At 40.2% G+C, this 25226-nt stretch overlaps 2 protein-coding genes across 5 annotated transcripts in view; one reads left to right on the top strand and one right to left on the bottom strand.

Annotated features, from left to right (window-relative positions):
- Window positions 1–25226, bottom strand: part of TG (thyroglobulin) — a 161219-nt gene that overhangs the window by 38013 nt on the left and 97980 nt on the right. The gene's annotated exons all lie outside the window — the stretch shown is intronic.
- SLA (Src like adaptor) lies at window positions 939–23455 on the top strand. 4 transcript variants are annotated; one of them, XM_013298958.3, is made up of 8 exons: window positions 939–1145; window positions 6279–6370; window positions 12191–12290; window positions 15639–15725; window positions 17063–17166; window positions 18377–18508; window positions 20453–20585; window positions 21549–23455. In XM_013298958.3, exons 2-8 carry the CDS (start codon window positions 6310–6312, stop codon window positions 21766–21768), a joined length of 837 nt encoding a protein of 278 aa, XP_013154412.1. In that variant the 5' UTR covers window positions 939–1145; window positions 6279–6309; the 3' UTR covers window positions 21769–23455. The 4 variants fall into 4 exon arrangements, with proteins under 4 accessions (XP_013154412.1, XP_055654873.1, XP_027642277.1 ...); XM_055798898.1 differs by lacking the exon at window positions 939–1145 and adding an exon at window positions 1255–4071; XM_027786476.2 differs by lacking the exon at window positions 939–1145 and adding an exon at window positions 5739–6020.

The raw sequence follows: 25226 nt of genomic DNA, 5'->3' as shown, positions 1-25226 counted from the left end.
GTTTTGGCACAGCTTTGGGAATTTGACCAGTGTCTCCTGGTTCCAGTAACGCTTACACAACAGCTCCCACACTTGTCAACTTTTAGTTTTCATCATCAAATAGATGGGCATTACAATGAACATTACAACTCAGAGCTACTCTGGTGTGAAGTAGGAACTCTGTTCGGGTTTGCTGGGTCTTCTAGTCTTTTTTTCTTTTTTTCTCTTTTTTTTTTGTTTTGGGTTGGGTTTTGGGAGTTCTTTTTTTTTTTCAATGTTACTATACAAAATTAGGTATATAAGCTTTTCAGATCACATCTTGATTATAAAAGCAAAAGGGCAAACTTTAATAAATCACTTTGACTTCTACATTTATACCTGCAGTACTATATTGCTGAGTGGCTTTAGTCATGTTATTTAACAGTCTAGTGTCTTGGTTTCCCTGTCTTTGACACTGAGATGAGAGAGGTGCTGAGGCTTCTGCTTCTGTGCTTTGTACAACTGACGTGAAAATGTGCTTCATACACAGGTGTTCACTCCATATTCTCTCATTGCTGATATTGGGCTTCAGTTATTTGCAGACAGAGGTATTCTGGGGCACAGAGCAAAGAATAAAGCAAGCCTTGCATTCCCATTCAGGCTCAATAAGAGTGGAGAACAAATTTTTGTGCCTTTTCCTGTCTGTCTGAAAAAAACTAGCAAAACTACGTAAGACAAAACAGTTGGGGACTGAACATTAGTGGATAAATACATTTGGAAAGAAAAAAAAAAGGGAGAGAGAGAAAGAGAAACGCTTTTTGTGTAAGTAATGTAAACCACGTTATTTTGCTCATTTTTTACATCTGCTAAAACCAGCCCTGATACAACGTATTGAAAACCTCCCTGTTTTTCTCAGTCAGTAGATAAAAAGTCTTAAGTAGTGACTTGCAACAGGAACCTCATCTGTTGCAAACACTTCGAGCCTTCCTTATTTCTCAGAGAGGAAGTATGTGGCCTGTTTGGCAAATGCTGCTCTACATGACAGCATGAACTTCACAACACGCTCATTTGACTGGCTGCTCCTCGACTTGATCAGCTAAACCTTGCTGGCAGCAGGAGAGCAGTATTATGACTACGGCTTTTTTGAGAAATACTGCAACCTGGAATACCATGCCTACCATTTAAAGGTAATCATTGCTCTGATACATTTTATTATCTGCATACAGGACCAAATGTTTCCATTTTATTTATATAAAAGAGAGTTCTATTTCATTAACAGTGACAGTATTCAGAACGTGGATTTCAAGTGCCACCAAAGATAGGAATAGAAAAGCCTGCCTTGAACAGTTTCCTAAGGAGTAGTACTAAAGATAGAAGGGACAAGAAGTATGTCTGCTGAAAGCTCACAGTAAGATAGATGCATAGGCACCTTATGCTGAAGCAAACTGCATTTCACTATAACCCAAAATATGAGCTCACAGATTAGTGGGCTTTTTATTCAAAGCGTTAGAAATTTGCATAATGGGGTATTTCTGTGTTGTTTCATAGTGGCATGTTTCTGTGAATTACCTTGATTACAGCATTATGTTATTCCTTCTAAGCTCAAAGGTACAAGTGCCTCAAAGTTGAAAGGATGCTCAATTTGATAAATGACAAAATAAGAGAAATTCACCAAAAATATGCATCTTCTGAAATCTAAGCTGCTTTTTTTCCCCACATGAAAAATAACAGGGCGCTGGTGCTTTCATTTTCTCGTTAAGTGGGATTCAGACATTACCTGTAAACCAGTTTAGAATTAAATTCTAAAACCTTGGTAGTAGTATAGATGTAAATATCAGGTAACAAAAATAGAATATAGCATCTCAGGAACAATGAATGTCCTAATGATACTAGTCTGCAGCATTCCTTACAGAGGGGCTTTACTCAGGTGCTTATCTTGCCTTTTTCTTTCTCTTAGTATTGTAGTTTCTTTATATTTATTAATTCTCAATAATTTTAAATGTATAAAGTTCTTAGAAAATGATAGACTTTCCTATGTGCTGTGCTATTTAACTGCTCCAAAAGTGTGTTTTCTCAGAGAACAGATTCTGGGAGAGGAAATTATTGGTACGTGTGCTGCATGCAGGAAGGGAAGGCATAAGTTGTACCACAGGTTTTTGGGACCCACGATGTAGGTCAGTGAGACTCCAGTCTTGATAGGTGAAGAGTTCATAACTGCCGAGACTTCTGCCACTGATAAATAGGACATGAAGCCGGACTGGGGCTGTAGATGTTTCTTCACCTTCTTTTTAGGAACAAAAAGAAAGCTGTAAAGATCACTGAACCCCACTAGCTGTGCGTTTGCAAACATCTATGGCTGCAGTGACTGGCTTTCTTTAAACAGCATGTGCACAAGTGGAAAGGGGAGGGGAGAAAGGGCCCAAGCATGGAAGACTGCAAATGTGATCTTAATAGTTAAAATCAAAGTTCCACACAAGCCTGAGGAGGTGGCCTGCGAGCAGGGAAAGCGGCAGGTAGAGTTTGGTTTGCAGCCCAGCAGCACAGCAGTCCCTCCAATCTGAACCACAGAGGCACTCCTCCATGCAGGGCTTTGGGCTGATAAGACACAGCAAGCTTAGTGTTTATCACCTGCCCTTAATTCTTCCCAAATCACCCTCAGTGAATGACTTTCTTTTGATCTGGCATAATTATTTTCTTCTACGACAGAGGGATGCCACCTCTACTCGTATCCCAAACTGTCACCAAGTTTAAGTGAGATGCAGTGCCTGGAGCAGATTCACCATTTCGAAAGAGTATCATCTGTAAAATTGTGACTGTTCTGCTATTGACTTAAATGATAAAAAAAAATCAGCTCAGCCACAAGATGCTTTACAGTTTCCTGTAAGTCCACTTTTAACAGAGTATCTAAAAATTTCAGAAGACTGCCATACCGTTTATCATGTAGTGACACAATGGATTTACATTGTGCTGCCAATACTTGACACAAGCATGAACTACTTAAGCCGTTAAGTTCTAACATGCACCTGAGAGTCATACACAGTGTTGTTTCAGAAATCCTTATCTAAAAACAGTGAGACACCATTGCCAGCAAGCAAGTAGAAACAACGTTTTGCCCCCCTCTCACACCATTTCAGAGAAAACTTCCAATTTCTTCCATTTCCATCCCATTTTCAAATATCTGAGAGTTGAGCCATACCTCAGGGCATTCCCCCCCACCACCTTTGACTGGACTCTAGGCACCTTTACTCTGCCCAAATGCATAATGACAAAGTGGCCCTAGTGGTAAAACCTAGTTTGCTATCTGCCATTTTCCTTTTAATCACTTTGGATAAGTGAATCAGCAGCAGTGGTCACAGCTTTCCATTTGCTTATTTTTATTGAACACTTCTGCCATGACTCTAGAGAACATCTTGAACTCTCTGTCCCTTTCCAGACTTTATACTGCCACCAGTGGTAATTAGTGACAGTAAACCAACATGGAAAATGTAATGAAACACAGCAAACTGTCACGCTAATGACATCAAAGTCCAAAATGTCATTGCTCTTCACTGTTACTGGTATTTTCCATAAATCAGATTCTGCTGCATCTAAAGTAGCAGCCCTGAGCTGCACACTCTGTCCTGTTGACTTTAGAGGTCCTTTGAGAAGAGCAATGATTGATGTGGCAAAGTGAGCCAGACCAGTCTTGGCTGTGCTGTGCAAAAATACGAAGTAGGCACATGCCTGTTGGCCAGTACTCCATTTGTCCGGACTAGCAGTAGGTGGTTTGATTACAAACTACATATAAGCAAAGCTTCAAAAACACTGCAAGCAACTTTCAGAGTTTAGACCCTTAAACACCATCTAGGGAAACGAAGGTGCCTTCTCAAATGTGCCATGCTTTCAGAAAGTTTCTAAGTGTGAGGTAAAGTTTTCAGAAGTCTTTCCATCATGTACAAATGCTACGTATCACTTTCCAAAGTGACTCAGGCACACCTGAAAATTGTATCCGCTGTATCTTAAAAGCAGGCAAAAAGCCCTTGAGCGCACTCTGTCACAAGTCTGATCGCTAGTAGGATGACTTGCTTTCCTGGCCCTCAAATACCAAGATCCAGAATAAAGGGGTAAATAGAGGTAGGACTCTTATTTTATTTTTCCAGACTTCTGTGACACAAAATTCAAGTGCTATTCTCATCTAAATAACTATTGTATTGGTTAAAATAGACAGGCATAAGATATTTATGCTGCCATGCTTGGCACCTATCTGGAATCGCACAAAAATATTGGTAACTGCAGCTTACTTGCTATGCACTTAGCCAGATTTGAACTGGCCTTTTCAAGTACTGCAAAAATGCATCTACTACAGCACAGACCTCAGCAGAGGTTGTCTTTCCAGGTATTTATCCCACTTCTCTGGCTGACTTTTTCAGCCCCGGTGAGCTCTACTGCCATGCCCAGGAAATTTAGCTGGCTGATTTGAAGATGAGCCAGGAACATCTATAATATCTGCAGCCAAAGTACTGGCTGCATTATTCCTATGCGTATGCCTCTTATTCTTGATGGGATACAACTGAGAAAAATGTTGAAGAAATTCAAATCAGGTCATGCAAAAAAATATCCATAGTTATTTCAGGAAATTATAATATTGCAAGTAGACAGTGCCCGCCAAAATGAATTCTGATTTCAGTTTTAGAAACTTGGGTGTACTTAAATGAAGAACGTTTTTTTTTTTTTGTTTTCTATCAAAAGACACCCTTTTATTCGAACATGAATACCCAAATAGTTTATTTAAATTTAAGGCTACTTCGTTATTCATCTTCTAGACTTCTTATATCAGGCAATGAAACAGGGTTTTGTTCTTGTGAAAGCAGATTTCAGACACTTGTCAGAAAGCCACTGGCACAGCTGCATCCTACAGATGTGCCGCAAGCTAGTTCCTGAGTGCAGACAAGTGAACGAGTAATGTGCCATTTGGCTGGTGAAATAGAGACTTCTAGCAAAAAGCCTTCGGGAACAAGCACTAAGAAGCTTGAAAATCAGATGAGGTAGAGTCAAACTGTGCATTACCACCTGTTTTAGCACTGATCTACTTGCATTTGATAAGACAAATTCTCTTCCTTTTAAATGGTATTTTATTCTATAGGGTGTCATCCTAAACTCACTGTAAGACATCAGAAAAATATGGTATTAAGCAATATACTCAATTCTGCAATCTTTTTCCAAAATACAATTAGTAATAAAGTCTCACTGATTTCAGCAAGTGTTTCTCAAGTTAGACACCTATCCAGCCAGCGCTGTCAGGCTCCAGCCTGTTGTAAGTAAAAAGGAGCCTACCAAAGGCAGCAATTATCTTTGAAATATGTAAGCTAGAAAAGACTGAAAGATGCAGAATACCTACACAATGCTGCTAAAGCTCCTGTTACCATTTTCACAGGGCAACTGGCAGAAATATATTTTAAAAAAATACCTGTCCGCTAGTGGTGTTGCATTATTTTGCTTTAATGTACAATTTCAAACAGAAAGAACTTATTCTCTTCTACCTTTGAAAACATACCATAGCATGAGACACCTTCCCATGCAGAGGGTTTTCCTCTCTGTCCTCTGTCAGGGATAATTAGGATGGGTGCAGTAAAGTCATGAGAGAAACTGTCCCTCTTGCAATATTTAGTCCCAAGATTGTCTGATACTGTTTCTTGTATGTCCACCAAGACTTTTAAAGACAAGTATCTGAAGAATTTGCACCACTGGCTTTATGCAGGAGGAAGGTCTGAGGCATTTTGAGGCAATGTGTTACTTTAAAAAAAAAAAAAAAAAGAAGAAAAAGAAAAAGAAAAAAGAAAACAAGAGGAAAAATAACATTGCCCACATTTGCTGAGAGCGCAACTGCATCAGAAAAAAAACACCAAACAACATTCTTACCGTTCCGTAACAAAGCAACATAATATACACCCAGTGCTGAAAACCAGATACATCAATCTAATTAATTTCTTTGTAGCCTCAGAACTCCAAATGCTGAAAAGAACATTTTGTCTATGAAATGACTGTACAGGCATGGCTTTGCTGTGACTTCCTATTGTGCTGAGGTACTGGTAATGGAAACTTTTACTACATTGCGTTCTTCTGAGCAACTTCCCTAGTTGTGGTTTTCTGCTGTTCCCCTGATAAAAGCACCAAAGTGGTGAGAGTTTAGCAAGTATGTAAAACTCTCACATGAATTTGACACAAGAATTCTCAAAAGAAAAACTGTACAAACTTGGAGACACCCAAACTAGGTCATTTCTCATCTGTCAGCACAGCAGGTGTTATTCTGATGTTTAATTTCAATGTCTGCTTTGATTTAGTTCTGAAGAGCTTTGACAGATTAGAAGCACAATGGGAAATGCTGTGAAAATGCCAAGAGCCTCTGTAGAAACAAACGTGCCGAGCCAAACAGGTAAGCATTCATTTACTTTCTTTCAAGAGAAAAGGATGTTCAAAATATATGGCACATTGATCCATGTGTCTTCCTTCATCCGCCTGATGTAGTAAAAGCAGGCCAAGTGCATGACTGTTGTGGGAGAAGGAGGGCATCCACTAGACAGTGCTTATTTTTAGGTACATTCTAGCTCATTTTCCAAGAAGTACTTTTAATTAAAAACCCCAATGTTAATACTATTATTTGCTCATGCTCCTTGAAAGACATTCCTTCCAATTCAGAAAGCATTGAAACACTACTTCAGAAACCAGAAATACTGTATTTTGACATACTTGCTTGCGATACAAATTTGTTCTTGAAATTTGGTTTTGCTTCAAAGTTAATGATGCTGTCTTACTTAACCTTACTCATGTCATGCTTGCACTGCACCTGAAGCCTGGTGTTAGACAGTTGCACTGGAAGTGGCACACAGCCACCCTGTCACCAGATTTATCATAAAGCTTACACAGAAATACACATTTCACAGGCCAAGCTGCCAAAGAGGGACCCAACACATCTGCCCTATACATCCAGATGTGAAAAAAAATCAGGTTGCAAAGCCCCTGGTAGGCTGGTAGAGGTCATGCATCTGAGGGGGAAAGCAAGAGGGATTCAGTGACCTCCTAATCCACAGCCTCAGCTTTCGTGCCGCATAATGACAGACAGCTGGTACAAGGGCTGCAATAAATTACTCCCCAAAGGTAAGGAAGAGAAAACAGTTTGGGGCTTTTTGTTTGTTTTTTAAGAAGAAGGCATTAATCAAACTTTTTTGTTTGGTTGGTTTCATTTTGTTTGTTTGGTTGGGGTTTTTTTTGTTTTTTAAGAAGAAGGCTTTAATCAAACTTTTGGGTTTTTTCATGAAAGACGGCCCAGTTGGGCTGCTCATTATTACAAGGATAGATAATCAGTCTGGTTTCACTGGCTTTGGAAGGAAAACCAGCACTGCTTTTGCCATGGGCAAGAACTAGCTGACACAGGCAGCCATGTAGCCCTAGATCCTAATAAAGCAGAGACTAAATATTGGTAATGGCTACTCAGAGGCCCATAACGTGAACCGACAAATTTTTCTGGTGAAGAAGAATGGCTTATGTTGATATTCCCAACAATGGCTGTCACAAATTCCATAACCATCAAAACAGAGATATGCACACCCTCAGAGAAGGACCTTGCTGATGAGTAGGAGAGTGAGGCATTGCGGCCATGGCTGTGACCAAGTTTGTATTGTTCACATACATGCTGAAAGTCAGGATTTAGCAGGGCTAAAGCCAACTGCATCCCTCCCAATGACATAAATAGAACATACCCCTAAAAGATAACTCAGCAAAACTGATAGCAAAGCAATTGCAAGGGGAAATTACCCACTTAGGAATTCAGGGCTCGATCTACTTGCATTCTCCTACACGTCTAGCACACTGCACTACACGTCCTACACCAGCGCTACACCTTTGCTGCTGCCTGGCGAGGGAACAAGTCTCCCATAGCCACAGTGGCATGTGCCGAGGCCCTAAGGATGTCTTAGACTCATATTGCTGAAATCGCACCAGGTACCTATGTTTAAACACCCAAAGACAGCTTTCTGGCCATAAAAATGTTAGGAGTGATGGAACACCTCTTCTGTGAGGAAAGGCTGAGAGAGTTGTGGTTATTCAGCCTGGAGAAGAGAAGGCTCTGGAGAGACCTTATTGCAGCCTTCTGTACTTAATGGGGGCTTATAAATAAAACGGGGACAAACTTTTTGGTACGGTCTGTAGCAATAGAACAAGGAGTAACAACTTTAAACTAAAAGAGGGTAGATTTACACTAGCTATAAAGAAGAAATTTTTTATGGTGAGGTTGGTGAAACACTAGAACAGGTTGCTCAGAGAGGTGGTAGATGCCCCATCCCTGGAATCGTTCAAGGTCAGGCTGGATGGGGCTCTGCGTAACCTCATCCAGCTGAAGATTTAAGTGAGGTGGAAGATCTAATCCATGGACTTACAATAGTCCAAATAGTCATTAGGAAAAGCAGGTTTTACACTGGCTCATTTCAGTGAGACTGAATAAAGGACTGAAACAGAAAGGAAAGAAAGGAAGGAAGGAATATCTAACAAGGGGGAAGAAAACACCTAACTGGAGTCTGCAGGTTTGATCTGCAGTGTAAACAGGTTCATCACACCCCTGTAAGCCCCCTGTTCTGCCTGAGAACTTTACTGAAAGCAAAACTTTGTGCTTTCCTCACCTTCAGTGAGGAAAGTCTTGGTCCTGAGAAAAGGAACAGTACGTAAGCTGCATTTCCAAAGGAGACATTTGGACTCCAAAGATGAATTCACTTTATCTGAAAGCACACTGTATGGGCAAGCCTGGCATAACTGAGCTGCTGAAACAGGGTAGCTACAGCAGCTACAGGGCATCAGGGCTTGTGAGCCCACCCCCTCCTCTTGCGTCCCTTGAGACCCTGAATCAAGGGTTAATCCTTACTGAGCTGCACCTGCATAACTCTCAGTTCCCAAGCTGGCTGGTTTAGATCTAATTTGGGTACGCCAGTGTGACTCTGCAGCCACACCTTACGGCTGCTGCACAAACAGCCTCCCAGACACACACCAGTGCCCTCCTTTACCATCTCTGGTATATACCACGCCATAAATCATAGTCTTTCTGCTGGACAGTAAAGCTGGGATGATGTAGGGAGCTCAGCACTGAGCAGCGTATTTCCACTCCAGACAGGGACCACAGTGGAGCTGGAGCTGGATGCTCTAACTATGCTCTCCCTTCTCTCTAATAGTGCTTTCTAGTCCATTCCCAATGAATAATTTGAAGCATGCAATATTCAGGCTTGCAGTTTGCAAGATATCCAGGGATGAAGACATCTAAAACTAGCATGTATTTCATATTCATTTCCTACTCCTAACACCCCCCCCCCCCCCCCCCAAATTAACACCTGATTCAGTGGAAATGACTGTGCTTCGATCTTTCCATTCTCAGACGTAACCTACACTTGCACTGTGGAGGACAGGTTCTGTTAGAAAAACTCAGGCAAATCTTTTTTCTGTTACAACTTAAAAAGTGTGGGGAGCTCACCAGATCAAATTTGTTAGATCACTATGAAATCTGGGTGTAGAGAAACAATGTAATTTGTTTAGTCCCTGTTTCGAGGCTTTTGTATTTGAAAGGAGCTAGTATGGGTTCTGTGAAATGTCATGGAGTGTGCGGTAGGGTATTTTACATGACCAAAAAACCCAGTGAGGTTTGATTTAAATGCCAAGTAAAATGAGGTCTCGTTTGTGGAGTAGGAGGGTCAAAAGGTTTTGGCTAGTACAAAACCCCTTTACTTTCACTCTAATATAAGTACATGTAGTTTAAGAGGTAACGTTTGCATGGATGTGGCAACCAACACTATGATTAAGTCCTTCCTTTTCAGATCTACAAATCAACATGCAAAATTGAAACAAAAACAAATGTAAAGATGAAAGTGTAAGTAAAGTAACACAGACCTTGCTAGAGTAGAGAAAAAGGCATGTACCCCACAGTGCATAACGAAATGCAAACCACCAGTATGCAATGAAGGAGGAGCAGAAAAGCACTTGTCTTCTACCCTTTCAGTATGGAAACAAAATATTTCTAAGTAAACAGCATAAGTTTTAAAAAAAAGCATTGCTAAAGGCATTGTCATCAAGCTAAAATAAAATCACATTCTGTGTAGAACTGCTGTCTAACAAAATGCAATAAGAAATTAAGTGACAGTACTTTATCTTCATTCTGCAGTTCTTACAACGTACCTTCTGGCATACATGTGTTGTAGTCCTGGGAAAAGATTTTGCTTTGTTGAAAAAGACTCAGCACTTATACTTGGGTCTTGTTAGACTCAGGTACTAAGCAGTTTCAAAGAGAAGAGAAGGTGTCTCTTAATTTTTTAGCAAGAAAAGGGAAGCAATCAAAGATGTGCTTAGCACAGAATTTCTTCAATATAGTTAAACTAATTGTATAATAAGTTACAGTAGACTAATCACGGCAGTTGGCTGATTAATACAAAGGTACTGGACTAGTCCTGCTTAATTCAGTGACACTAAACTACGAAGAAAACCATGGCAATACTAATACCAAACACACTGCCAAACTAATCAATGCCTGCTCCAGACTCTACACAATCTACGCATCCATAAGGATGCTCACTAACTGTATCGTGGGGCTATTTCAATGGGCAAAAACTAGCAAGACTAAAACTTCCTACAGTCAGTTTGAATATTAAGGTAAAATGACCCACCACTTTGCATAACAGAAGTCCCTACAACATAACAATAAACAGCTACTCAAAACCAACTGAGAACACACTGCTTTTTATTTCCCTTAAATCGCGGATGTGGAGTATTTTCCTTAACACTATATTCTCATTATCGCTGCTGTGAGGATAGCAAGTGTAAAACTTCTTCTCTTGAATATATTTCTTTTCTGCAGACTCACGTGTTTGCTTCAACCTTTCATCGTTATCACTGTGAATTATTTGTAAGGCCCTGGGACACAGAAGCTGAAACCACAGGGACAGTTTCAGCATTCATTCAGGATGCTGTTTCTAGGTTTCCCTAAAAAAAGTCTTCCTTAAAGAGAAGTTGATGAGAGATCTATATTAAATGAGAAAACCTAACAAGGTACAGAAGTGTGCCTATCTCTTTGGGTAATTTCTTCCCTTCCCTGAATCCATTCCCAATTTGCACATGTTGAGCTACACAGGAGCCAAGTATGGAGATCAAGCCACCTCTGCAAATGTACAGCTAGGTGGTGTTACAAAGGAACAGGGCACTGATCCTGCTGGAGGCAGAGGGAAAGCATCGTCACCCCACGTGCCGGTGGAGGGGACTGTGACGTGCAGAAGGAAGGGACCCACTTCCAGGAGAAACAAAGGCAACATACTGCACGATCCCTCTTGCCAGAACTTCTGCCAAAGACCTCAGAACACCCAGCATGGCACATTTCTGAATCTCCCACCTGTCAGCATTTACTGGGCCCCACAGATTCATGCTGAATGAGGAGCTCTTGAATGTTTGATAGTCCCCGTCTTGTACAAAGTGCTTCCTCCATCCTTCAGAAACCCACGTGTTCTACACAGTGCCCAGAGTCATCCCAATTTCTATGAAAGATACTCTTATCTCTTTACTGACCTCAGTTCTGTAAATTATAGTTGTATAATGATTTAATTATAAACACCAACGTTACTTCCCTTCAATTAAAGATAAGGGCATCATGTACTACCTCTAGTAGAGTTTCCACACAAAGGGGGAGAATAAAGTGCTCTGGCTGTTCAACAAGCTAATTTTAAAAAATGATTGGAAATGGGCAATAACGGCCACACCCTCATTGCCCTTGAACTAAACTAATTTCATACCTTTGAAAAGTAGCGCTGGTGGTAAATGATGGGACAATTCAACATGCATCTTTCTTTCCTTAAATGTAATGCATCAGCTTGGCTCAAAATGGTAGCTGGAGGCATTCAGAGACAGTGCCATTAATCAAACCGGGTTACTTCCTAATACTGTAAATACTAACTTTTCTAGTTTCAAACTGAATATGTCCTTTAAATATGGTAATTACTAGAAAAAAGTGGTCTAAATTTAGTTGCTTACAATTGACCAAATGACTGGTTTTTAATATCTTCAGATACTTCTTAAAGTTACAGGCTCATCTTTAGCTCTTTATGTTTCCCAAGTGACATTTCACAGTGAGATTTTTTTCACATTTGAGCTACTATGTAAAATAAACAAAGAAAAATCTGTTTCTGCTTCAGAACTCTATCTTGGGTTTAAGTGACATTTTCTTTCTTTTTAACAGGTCAGGAGAGTGATTTCCTTGCTGTCCTCTATGACTATCCTTCAGCAGACATAAGCCAACCTATATTTCACATAGGGGAAAAACTACGTGTGCTATCAGAGTAAGTTGATCCATTTTTTTAAGTTAGGTTTTGTTACAATTGATGCTAAGCTCTGTTATATGCACTTGGCCCTAACTGGATGCAGTTCAGCAAAATGAACTCAGTTCAGGATTTGCAAGGAAGGATGCTTAATCATGGTGTAAATTTCCCTATACTTTCAGGATATGGGATTTCAGATTGTTCTTTGATCCTTGGATTCCCCTGACATGGTTTCTGAAGCTGGATTCAGACTAACCTAAAGTAGGACTCAGACCAGAATTCTGCTCTGAAAAATTATTTTAGAAAGTATCCCCCACCATGTTAGTGGAAAACAGAGCAAGAGCAAAAATATTTTGAATCACATAGAAAAGTGAAATTATTCTGAATTTCTCTATATCAAGTGTGTCTCTCATTTTCTCTCTCACCCTTTTTATCCAACTCCTTTATGATTAGGTCTTAGAACTTCACCTTGGATTTAAGGCAATTGTAACAACAATAAAATTAAAACTAGCCTTTTTTCCCCTTAATTTTTTTAAAATTGATTCTGCATTTTATTAGCGGGGAAAAAAACAAAAGGGTTAAAGATTTCCCAGACAGTTCCACTCATAAATTTATGAGTCCCAGAAGGAAGCAGCAGCCTTAAGAGCACTATTTCAGACTGACCTTAAGCATAGTGCAAATACTGGCACACACGTGAGTGAGCACACTTCTTGAAAAATAGAAGCCAGCAGCCCTGATATTCTTTTATGCACAACTTGTATCAGCACACAGTGATCTCCTAGAAGTCATACAGCCTGCAGCCACTGTTTGCACTGGTTAGAAAAGAAAGATGTCATTTTTGCAGCTGGTGGAGCAGACGCATTCAAGAGGAGACCAGACACACCAGATAGCAGAGAAATCCTCTGAGGATTTCTAAATTCTTTAGAAAAAATTCTCTGTATCTGACTGAGGAAGTCAGAACATCAAATTGCTGGGGACAGAAGTATTCAAGAGAAGTTATCACAGACTGATGAATTCTCGGAGTCTTCTCCAGGCCACTGTGACCTACAATGGCCTTTGTCAGCAATAAGATACGAGGCTACATGGACCTTTGGTCTGTCCCAGAATGGCTGCAGTTATGTTCTGCTAACAAAGTGCTTTCCCTGCCTCCCTGAACCTAGAGGTCACAAGGCTCAGACAATACCACTACATGGGCATTTTCTGCTGATGGAGAGCTTCCCTAAACCAGGGGAGTTCTCTGGTAAATTCTAGCTGTTTAAACCTTGCTGCAGTTTGCATAACATACACAACATGGTACAACAATTGCTTTAGCTTGGCAATTCCAGCTTAAAGCCTCACTCCCAGCTTTGATCAGCCATGAGCCCTCACAACGCCATGTGACAACATATGCCCATAGCAATGGAAATCATATATATCGTGCCATATGCATACATGTGCTGCACAGTATGGTCTACTGGACAAACACCTTCTAAAAGAACTAGGCTTCTGTAGTAGCAGATTTTATCGCATTTGTCTGTTGTGCAGTGATCGAGAGCTTCTCCTAATAGCAAATAAGAACCAAAGCAAGGCTTGATGGGAACTTTCCTGTTCCTGTTTCGAATCAGCTTGTTCACAGAAGCCAAGAGATTCCAATGCTCTATGCAAAGCAAAGCCTCCTAGTGAAGGACCTCTTCTTCCCTACTGGGGTATGTGCTGATGTTAATAGGAACCGCTTGCCTGCAGAGTTGCTGCACATAAGCTGCAGGCATGATCTTTTTCTCAAGTTGTTCAAAGGAAAAAAATGCAGTGGAAAAGAGCAGTGAGGCAGCATGACCAGAGCACAAGTGACGACCACAGAGAAGCCAGCATGAGCAGGCGGCACGCGCTGCTTTTATAACAGAACCTTTTCCACCTTCTACCAAAGCAGTTATGTGTGGCAGTAATCAGCCCCATCAGTCCTGCCAGGAACAAGATATATGGAACCCCCCCAGAAAATACAACCCCTCACAGATATTGGTGACTGCTCTGGGTTGGCAGAATTAGATAAGCACCACTTGCACGGTTTCTCACCCTCCACACTTGACAGGCACTTTTCATTACCAGATGAACAACTGCATTTAGCTGGCAGCAGTCATACCAGATGTCCTCCAGTGATCTCCCCAGTCTACATAATTTCTGTGGCTCCTGCCCCAGGAGAGATGTGCTGCTTTGGGACTTCTAATTATCATAGGGATTTTTCAGGGTTATTAATATTATAATTAGGAGCAAAGGAGATGCTGAAGCTGAGATTTTGTTGTTGTTGTTGTTATAGCAGTTCTTGGTTCTTCCGGGAGAGTTGTGGGGAAAAAAACCAAAGTAACTTAAACTGCTTATATATTATTTCATGTCAGCTAAAAACCCACAAACAAAACTTGTATGGCCCTGAAATTTCCAGCTCTGAACAGTAGACACTTCCCTTTTCCCCTCAGCATATACATTTTGGACCACGGTCCCAGTAGCTATAACTCACAAGGTTTAAAATAAGTGTTTTCAACTCAGTTGTTTTGACATACACTGACACTCTGGTCCAGTCCAGGCAGTATTTGGGAGCATTTATATGAATGTCCACAAACACAGCATTCAAACACAAGACACACTACTATCTGGATTCAAACTCCTAAAGTAAGAGGTGGTGAGAACCCATCAGCCATCAGCATCCTTGCAGTGATCACAAAAGCTCCGCAGCATCTTTGTGAAAACTCTTCTTCCTCTGCCCTTCCTCAGGAATTCAAAAGCCAAAGCCAGCATTCAGTATCACCGTAAGAACCTAAGATAAATCAGTGAAAAAACCCATGTCTCATCATCTAGTTTCAGCTAGGAGGTCTTTTTTTTTTTTTGAGTCTAGTTAGCAACTCATTGAAGGAAAGGAAAAGAGCAAACCACGTTCTGTTAGACTGAAAACCTGTGTCCCAGGCAGACAGGGCCCATTTGCTGAGTATCTCTACCCTAATGTTACAGGAGGAACTACAGGACTGTTCAGACAGAGCATACTCAGCCGTAAGCTAAATGTCTTGGATACTAGTACAAGTCTAGCTGTGGGAAGGCAGAGAATAGCATGGTTTAACCACTGAGTATTTACCCTTCTTCTTTTAACTAAAGAAAAATATTTTACTACTTACGTAATTTAAATGGAACAAATGCAGCTTATTTCTGTGTCCAAATTTGATCCTGATGCAAGTTTAGAAATAGAACTACTCTAAATGTAAGAAACTCTGGTCCCTTTTTGAATACATAGATTCAGGAACACAGACAGAAGGTTACAGGCTAATCTCTATGTTTTAACTAATTTCTAAAATAAGGACAAGATCCGAAAGTGCATCTGAAAATACCCCTTCTCTTGCTTTCACACAGTGAAGGAGGCTGGTGGAGAGTCCATTCCCTTACAACAGGTCGAGAAAACTATATCCCAGGAAAATATGTAGCAAAGGTTTACCACGGGTAAGTAAATGCATTTCCTATAGCCTTTTAACACTACATTTCTACATAGACTGCCCTGATTAGTTATTCAGTGTCATAATCAAAACAATGGCAATAAAGACTAGACACACAGAAATTTTATTTATTGATAGTCTAAAATATTTCCTTTGAAATCTGAGAACATCAAATCCACATTAAGTTTACATTATACAAAAAGGAATATCCTTAGTTTTAAGTACAGGTAAGGGTCAAAAAACCTAAAACGTCATATATTTAAAAGACTTCGTTTTATGGACTAATCACTAATTTTAAGACATTAAGAGACCTTATTTAGAAAGAATTTTTAGTATTTACAAAAAGTAAAATTTAAGCTGGAGTTACCCTTGAAAAACAGACCAAAAAGAACAAATAGAAAGAGTAATAAATTATTCAAGAATGTAAACTCTGACACTGGAAGAACTAAGGAAGGTTCAGAGGTTTCTTGTTGCCCTAGACACCAGTCAGGAAAAAAACCCAACATTAAAGCACATACTTAAAACCTTTCTGGCAGAAGTTTTAATACCTGTTTAATTTTAGGCATATAAACTGTAAACTTCATTGCAATTTATGCAAGTGTGTAAATCTGAATATGCTTTTATACCCTCCTGAAATAGAGATATTTTCCCAAAGACGGGGTATAGACATGATAATGGAAGCCACTGTCTGAAGCTTCCCCCAAACCATTTTGCTGATAGCAGCTTGGATCAAACACACAAGAACAGCATTAAACTAAAGTGCCAATAACTCCTACACCAGCCAAGCAAGCTCAGTTACACTTTTAGTCACTACCTGTGGCAAAATGCAGCAGTGTACCAAGCTACGGTGAAAATCTGTAAGACTAATTCTACTTTCCCTTATCCACAAAGCCAATTAACTTGTATGTCTGGACGGTTTCCTAGCATAAACAGAATGATTGTATTTTATTTTGGGTTTATTTATGACACAATAATTTTTGGGAGTTAACAAAAGTGGTTTAAATTAAAAACAGGGATTTCACTAGTGCCACAAGTATGTCAACAATATACCACGTCCCCAACAATTTAGATCACGGTGGCTCAAAAATTTTTGTTATCCCTAATAAATGCAAACCTTATTCACCTTTCTCTTAGCATCACAAAAGTTAATGGAACTCAAAGAGAGCAAGATTTTCTCCATAAACTGTGGAAATATGCCTGGACATAGTTGAGAGAGTAGCTACAGAAAGCCAGTGTTATTTTTGCAGTCACTTTTCCTGGCAAATGCTGCACTTTCATGGCCACATGCTGCTCTGTGTTTCACTGGTGTCTGAATTTCAGAATATGTTTTTTCCTGCCCCACAGCTGGTTATTTGAAGGGCTGGGAAGAGAAAAAGCAGAGGAACTTCTACAGCTACCCAACACCAAAGTTGGTTCCTTCATGATCAGAGAGAGTGAAACTAGGAAAGGTGAGAAAACATGATTTTTCCCTCTTGATCTCAGGCATTAACAGTTTTACAGATCTTTAATTCACTCCCTGTCCTGCTTCAAATGGATCAGTCTGAAACCAGAAAAATGTATGAAATGGGAAGGCAAAGGCACCCAGTGAAGCATACCAGTCTTCACCAGTCACCTGCACTATGAGCAGTGTTGGGCTAGTGATGGCCACGGAAAGTACCACAGGCATCAGCACAAACAAGAAACAGTTTAAACGCTATTATTTACTTTGGTCGCATGCAGAGATTATTAGGCAGTGAGTCTTTGCAAGTGGAGGAGAAGTCATCATTTTGCCTTGGTCCACAGAAGATTGCCTGAAGAAGCTATGAAATACACATCAAACAGCAGGGGTGGCTGATAAGTGCATTTCCTATATACATAGGTGGCTCTTTTATTTACTTTGTAAAAATTATATGCTTTCAATTTTATTTTCCTTCATAGCAATTCTGTTGCTACATGGGAATTGTACTGTACACATTTTATACTTCCATTCTCTTCAATGTGAATACATTTCCCGTTGTGCAACATGCTATCTTCTCTTTTTCTGAAGGACCAGAACACATCCTAATAACATGATACCACAGTTCAAAGGGAATAATAAATCATCTGCTCTGACCTCTTGCATACCACAGGCCAATTAGTTTCATAATACCTACACTAAAGTCAAAGAAATTTAGAATCAATGTTCAGTCCTTACCAACTAAATGCTGCACAATAGTTTTAAACAAAGAAACAGGAAAATCCAAGTTGTCGTCTCCTGCCAGGACTGCATTACCAGGTATCAGGTACTGCATTATTGGGAGCTCACTACATCAGCATACCGGGACGAGTCTGGTCCCCTCTTCAGGGGAAGGCAAACAACTTCTTTAAAAGTCTGTTTCCTTTGCAACATTTCAAAAAATCCCATACCAGCAAAAATAAGGGGAAAACACAACAGAAATTTAAATTCAATCAAAATCTCAGGTGCTGATGCTGGGCCCCTTATTCCCTTTTTTATACTTAAGTATATCTATAAAGTATGCTATGTAAGTAGAAATTAGGATGGCCACTGAGTTTTTTCAGTTTTTTCTGGGGCCTTTTGGATCGTGACACCACATCTTACAGATACTTTGGTTGTGGTCGCTTCTGTCCATCAAGAATTAGGGCCCTGCTTTGGTGTGATTAGTTCTTCTCTTTCTCCAGGGTTATATTCCCTGTCGGTGCGGCACAGGGAAGTGAAACATTACAGGATCTTTCGTCTTCCAAATAACTGGTATTACATCTCTCCACGGCAAACCTTTCAGTGCCTTGAAGACCTTGTGAATCACTACTCAGGTAAAAAGAACTGCATAATAAACATATTTTCCACTGGCAACTGTAAAACTATCTAGCAAACGTCCAGAACAAGCAGTTTTGTCTGTGTCTGAGACTTGCAACTAGCACCACAGAACAAGTAATGGAAAAAATGTCAGTTTATATCTTCTACTTTATTTTGGATCCTAAATACATATATGCTACTCTTAACAGTACAACTGAAATCAACCCAAGAGCTCAGCTAAAGACAGACAGATAGGCTCTGCCCATACTGGTATATGATATTGTTTGGCCATGTCAACAACACTATTTGGTCCAAACACTAATGTCTAGCACTTCCCTAGACAACTTTCAAATACAGTTTGGAGGTTAGCACAGGCCAGGGATGCCCAGCCTCTCTCAGAGCACAGCTAAAGCCAAAGTTTGGGTGTACAAAATATGTTAAGCTGTACAGAGGTACAGATGGTTCTGGGTCCCAGGGCCAGAGTTCAGCTCCTGGCCCACTTTGTTTACTAGCATGGACATGTCTGCCATTTATTTATTTACCAGACAGACAGACAGATAGCATCAGGCCATACAAGACCAGGTACTGCAATCATGTTTCTCTTAGGAACCAATACATTACACAACCTTATCTGCAGCAGAAAATTCTCAGAAATGTTTATTCCCTATTACTTTAGAAGAGTATGGCTAGATTTTATCAGCAGAAGCTATCTCCAGAGACTCAAGTTGTTAGCTTAAATCCAGATTCAGCTGTCATTTTCACTAATATCAGTCCAGTGGGCGATGCCTGTTTCAATGACAGTTTTCCAGATATATGGCAATTTAACCTGTGTCAGAGAGATAACTTAACAAGCTACACAATTAGGTTGCAGCAGTTACCATGCATTAAAACAAGAACATTTTAAAATGAGGAAGGAAGATCACAATAAGTTAATTGCATAGAAGTTGCAAAAGGACAACAGATTCTTTAATTTAACTAGTAATGGGTACTTTGCAATCTTAAAAGTGTAGAGCTACCATATCTCTGTATTTCATAGGTAAATGAAAAAGCGTGTTGGCCAAAGAATACTCTGATAAACTGGGCAGAAAAAACATACTCAAATCCAGAACATGCAAAAGAAACTTTCAAGTCCAACAACATAAAGAGAAGAGTGATAATTTGGACTGGATATTTTTTGATTATTTTATGTTTTAGTTGCTGACAACTTTCTCCATTTAGAAAGAAGGGAAAAACTGAAGCCTAAATTTGGTGTGGGAGGGAACCCAATACTTTTAACAATTAACATTTTCACTTGAGTTACCGGTATAAGAGGAGACATAGTGAGGTTTACCTCTCCTTCTTCTGCCACCATGAGATGATACAGAATCTCACCCTTAAATAAGACTCAGAGATGTAAAACACTAGCATTCAGCTGCAATGTTCTCTACTTGGGCAGAAGAATATATGAAATGTTCCTAGTGGAACAAGGAGAAGAGGACAGAGAGAAGAAGCATAGATGAAAGGAACATGTGAACCTTGATTCATTCCATAGCCATGTTCCACAGCAGAATAGGTGCACACGCAATCCAATCTGAGTGGTTTCATCTTGCATCTGGTTTAGACTCTGTATGGTTGAGATAATGGGAGGCAAAAGCAGAACTCACTGAGGACTCAGAAAACCTGGCTTTAAGTCCCTGCTCTGCCACAGACTTCTTACTAGACACTGCACAAGTCACTTTATCCCTCTGTGTCTCAGTTACTCACTTGTACTGTGGGAAATACACCCCAGGATAAATTAAAAAGCAAAGGTATGAGGAAAGGAAAAAGTTAAGCTTACAGTGTCGTTGCTGAGAACACACAATATATTGACTACTGCTACTACTGTGTCCAAAGCTGTTTATTTGAGCATGCACCAGGTAAGGAAAACAGTGAAGGTAAAGTGAGCAAAGATTAACTGTCTGTGTATTAATTTCCCTGTTCAGAAGTTGCTGATGGTCTCTGTTGCGTCCTTACAACACCTTGTCTTACCCCGTGCACTAACAACAACAGCGTAATGAATCAAGTTCCTCCTGTGGTGATGCGGAATAAAAACTTCAACTGGAGAAATATTCACAGGTACCACATACAACACAGGCTGCCAGAAACAACACAGGCTTTTTTTCCAGCCTTGTACATACTTCTACTTATAACACAGAAGAAACAGCCATTTCCTTCCCCTGAGATCAATTGTAAAGATTAGACAATCTTCAAAGCTGCGGACAGCAGGCTGACCCATCGAAACTGGATGTTCAGCTCTCTAACTGGTCTGCCTTTGAAAGGAAGTGTAGTTAACATTCAATCATTTCTCCTATCCAGGTAAAAGCGTGGCCACATATGCAGTCCCTTTGGGCCTCATGAGTCCTCCCCACCAAGGGGGAGGAGTAAGAGCCAGGCCATAAAGCCTGGTCAGATCCACCAGCAGTGGCACACTAACGTGCAATAGCTCACACGTGAGCCCCAACAGTCAGAGGTGGCTCCCCCTTGTTCACACGGTGGCCATCCATGAAGCAGCACAAGTGCAGTGAACATGTTATCCCAGCACAGAGCTTTCGTGCTGTGTGTGTCTCAGTTCACAGTCCAACTCAAGGTTCACGAGACTTCTAATACCATGACTGCAACTAGAGAAAGTAGGTCAGGTTTCAGAAGCTGGTGAAAAAACCACCTTCACAAGCAAAAGCACCTCTTATATTTGAAGCATAATTTTCCCTTCACTACCTTTCCTTCACCAAGCATACCGAGTTGCTTACAAATGCAAGCAACCTTTGTGCAGTATCAAGGCCATTTTTCCTACAGATTAAGAAGCGAGAGAGGAAGTATATAGACATTATTTCCTTTTCAAGTGCTGAAAAATAATTAGATATTACTGTTGTATTGATTGTTTTGGAAAATCGCAGGCAGAAATGTTTGGTGATTTATGAGACAGGAATATTTTTTATACAAGAAAATTAATATCATTTGGTGTAACAACTGTTGTTTTTGTTTTACTAACAGTCCCAGTTCAAGTAGCTGAAACAGTAAAAAAATTTTGTTTTTTTAAAGGTTGGAGGTGAGTGACTACACTGAAAGCACCCTGACAGCAATGGATGATTCTTGTCTCAGCTATGGCCTACGGGAAAGTATTGCTTCCTACCTCTCCTTAACAGAGGATGGCAATGCTTCTTTTGCAAGTGCCAGGAAGAAGAAAGCCCAGTCTCTTATATACACAGGCAGCAAACGTAAGAGTGCCCTTCACTTGCCACCTACATACTATGAAGACTAGATGTAAGACAACCCAGGGGAAAAAAATGGAAACAACTGAGGGATTAGAAGAAAAACCCAGAGCATCCTGTGGTCCTGCAGTCCTTTGACAGCTGAGAGATACAAGCCCACCAGCTGATGATGAAATGCTGGCAACGCTTGTGGATTTCCTCTTCTGAATGTTAACCAGAGACCTTCTTAAGGGTGCCATCTCAGCCATGGCATATGCTAGGAACGTCCCCAGTGCACCTGAAATTAGAACCTGCTCACAAGTAGAATAACCTGAAAGACTCTAAGTCAAGAGCCAAGTGAGGCAGATGACTCTTCAGCAAGGGTTATGTGCACCATTGTACAAAGGTGACTGCATAGGAAAAGACTAACTACAATTAAGTCTTACTCTGGTATTCTCCGCAAGGCCACAAACCATCTTTACAGAACCTACCTATGCTGAGAAAAGGAGCCTTTTTCTTCTCCATATAGAATAATTCATTGTCATTGACAATGACTCAGAAAGTTGTCAATGACCCCAAGAATATCTAACATCCAGCATCCAAGAAACACCTGATTATATTGACTCCATACTTCTGTCATCTTTAGGGAAAAAAATAAAATAATCGATTTTCCAAGTGGCATTGAATTCAACTGATGGTAATAGCCTGCAGTGTCACAAAGTGGTCACAAAATTAAGAACAGGTTTAACTCAATGAGAAAAGCAGTTCCTGCTTAGCCTTGAGCTGGGAGTACAGACATACCCAAAAGCATAACTCAGCTGCCCATAGTCTAGCAGATATACAACAGGGAACAAAGCGGGTTTTAAGTGTAAAGTGAAATATGGTAATATCATGCCTAACTGCAGAGGTAGGCTCGCAAAGGTGTGACCTTTTATGAGTAAAGGACCAGATTTTAACCTCATGTCCTGAAGGCACCTGCATATTTATGTATAATATTTATGTTAATAGCAGCTTTTTAAAATAATTAAACTAAGAAAGAAAATCAGCAACAGTGGATGTTAAAGAGTTTTCTGAATTTCTTCTGTGAAGAGAGGTATGTCAAATAGTCATGATGTATCTCATCAAACCGCTTAAAGATTTCTGACTTGGTTATCTGAAATTTCACAATTGGAGAATTTCTCTCTATATATGTACCCTTTGCTAAGTGATAAAGGAGCAGCTAGCATGGTCCTTTGAACCTGGCTTGAGACTCCTTTCTAAATCAGTTAGTCACATCTGGGAGTGTGAAATGCTGCAGTCTATGTTATTGAGCTGAGATGCTTTCAATTTAATGTTCTCTCATACCTTTTTATACAGATTTGAGTAATGAAGGTTTGGAGAGATAGGAAATTTGGTTTATATATATATATATAAAAACCCTATATATTTCCTCTGTCAATACCTTCTAGCACAAATCTGTGCTCTTCAGATCTTGTAACAGATCATTTGCACTAGCAAGAGAGATTCAGAGGTAAGAATATTTCACAGCATAATTAAACATGTTTCAGAGTGGAAAGGTTGAATGTAATTTGGCTGGTAAACGTTGACCACCACAAAGCAAAATAAACTCAGGAACTCTAGGTGTTTGTATAATCTCATTACTGTTACTGATCATTAAGATGTTATGGTGACTGCATTTTATCCAGTGAAATGTATATGGGGAGCATTACAGATTTTTAAGTCATGACTTGTATTTATTCATTAAAATAATACCCAGTAGTTACTTTGTCTTGCTTTTAGAAAATGGTCACCAACCTAGCATGCAACCAGTATAAATGCTGAGTCTTGCAATGACACTGCCAGAAGGTATCTTTGACAGATCAAAAGAATGCAAGAGCACATGTGACTGGGTAGCACTTCAAACACGATCTGTAGGAAGGGGATAAGATGTGTTCTGGTGGCGACAAGTTCATGCAATCACGGTGGTTGAGTTTGAAAGGGACCTCTGGAGGTCACCTGGTGCAACCACCCTGGTCAAGTAGGGTCACCTACAGCTGGTTGCCCAGAAACATGTCCAGATGGCTTTTGACTGTCTCCAGGGATGGAGACTCTACAACCTTCCCGGGCAACTTATGCCAGTGCTCCGTCACGCTCATAGTAACAACATGAGAAGGTGACAAAAACTTGTGAATTCTGCCATAAGAAATGGCTGCATTTCACAGGTGGTCATGGGGAAATTCTGTGAGGTCTGGCCATTTCTTATAAATAACTGAAAGACCATCCCAGTGACTCTATAGAAATCTGAGGTTACGTAAGAGACAGTATCAGAAATACCAAATTTGGGTGGAGATGTAGCAAAACTGGGAGCAATGGAGAAAAAGTAATCAGAGGTGGTTGGTTTACTTGAGAGGTAATGAGGCTGGTAGAGGCTGGGGGGGGGAGGGGGTGGGGGAAAGGAGATGATAAAAGAGGGAAGAAAGGGGATCTAAAGGGTAGCTAATCATACAGTCAGGGATATTTAGGGTCCGCATCAGACAGCCCTGCACCTGATTGCAGTAGTTTTCAGCGGGGCAATAAATATGCTTTTTCCACCACTGGCCAACCTGCTTCCATAGCTAGGAGGCTTCTGGTGTCTTCCCTTGCTCCCGAGCCTGGGAGCTCTCTTTCTGACCCCCACCAGGGAATGCCTGGAGGGGACACCTAACATATCTGCCTCCACTGCCTCCTGCAAGAGATGGAGGAAATCCACACCGCTGATCCACTCTTCCACATCAAAATTGCAGTGGTAAACAAACCAGTTAATTAAAAGATGAAGTCAAACACCAGGTTAATGCTCTTAAGTGATTTAAAACAAGACCATAATCACTGAGACTACTTTTTTTCTAATCATACTACCAAAAGACAAACTGTTATAAAAAGGTCCCCATGTCAGCTTTGCATTGATTTTGTACAATCTTTTTCCAGATCTGTTCCAAACAAAATCTTTTATAGGGTAGACATAGGAAACTCAAAAGCATTTTTCTATTTCAGGTGTAGGCTTCTTGTAGAGAAAGTTTCATACATCACTGCTCTCTGCAGGCTAAGAAACTATTTTTTTATGCATCACAGAGACAAGGAGTGCAAAACTAACTTTTGCAGAAAAGCTGTATTGCTTCATGGAATTTTCCCTCAGGAAGGCCACATCTGGTACATATTCTCAGTTTCATCATTCTTAATCTGTGTGCACCTCCTTTTTTTTCCAGTAAAATTAAAAGTACGCAATGATTTTGGTGTCTTGGAACAAAAACAAGACACATCCTTTTACAAGAGGTCTAGGTGAGAAATCTGAGTAAACCAACAGTTGCATTCTGCATCACTTCATTTAAAAAAAAAAAAAAAAGAAAAAAAAAGAAAAAAGAGAACGTATATTTTTAAGCCACTGCTGTTACTGCTTGCTTTTTATTCTGTCAGTATATTTCACAGGAAAACTAAAACCACCATGACACTGCAAGGATAAAAACTTAACATTACTTTGAAATAAGTGGAGAACCTGCTTTTGCCAAGAAGCGGT

This window comes from Falco peregrinus, chromosome 3 (genome assembly GCF_023634155.1).
Source record: "Falco peregrinus isolate bFalPer1 chromosome 3, bFalPer1.pri, whole genome shotgun sequence".
In the NCBI taxonomy this organism is placed as follows: domain Eukaryota; kingdom Metazoa; phylum Chordata; class Aves; order Falconiformes; family Falconidae; genus Falco; species Falco peregrinus.
Note: the sequence above shows the minus strand (reverse complement) of the source record. Positions and strands in the feature narration are given on the sequence as shown.

Excerpts from the sequence above, each read along its gene's own strand:
- SLA (XM_013298958.3), top strand. The coding sequence starts at position 6,310 with ATGGGAAATGCTGTGAAAATGCCAAGAGCCTCTGTAGAAACAAACGTG. Across the intron at positions 6,371-12,190 it reads AAACGTGCCGAGCCAAACAG|GTCAGGAGAGTGATTTCCTT; the intron begins GTAAGCATTCAT and ends TCTTTTTAACAG. Across the intron at positions 12,291-15,638 it reads AAACTACGTGTGCTATCAGA|TGAAGGAGGCTGGTGGAGAG; the intron begins GTAAGTTGATCC and ends GCTTTCACACAG.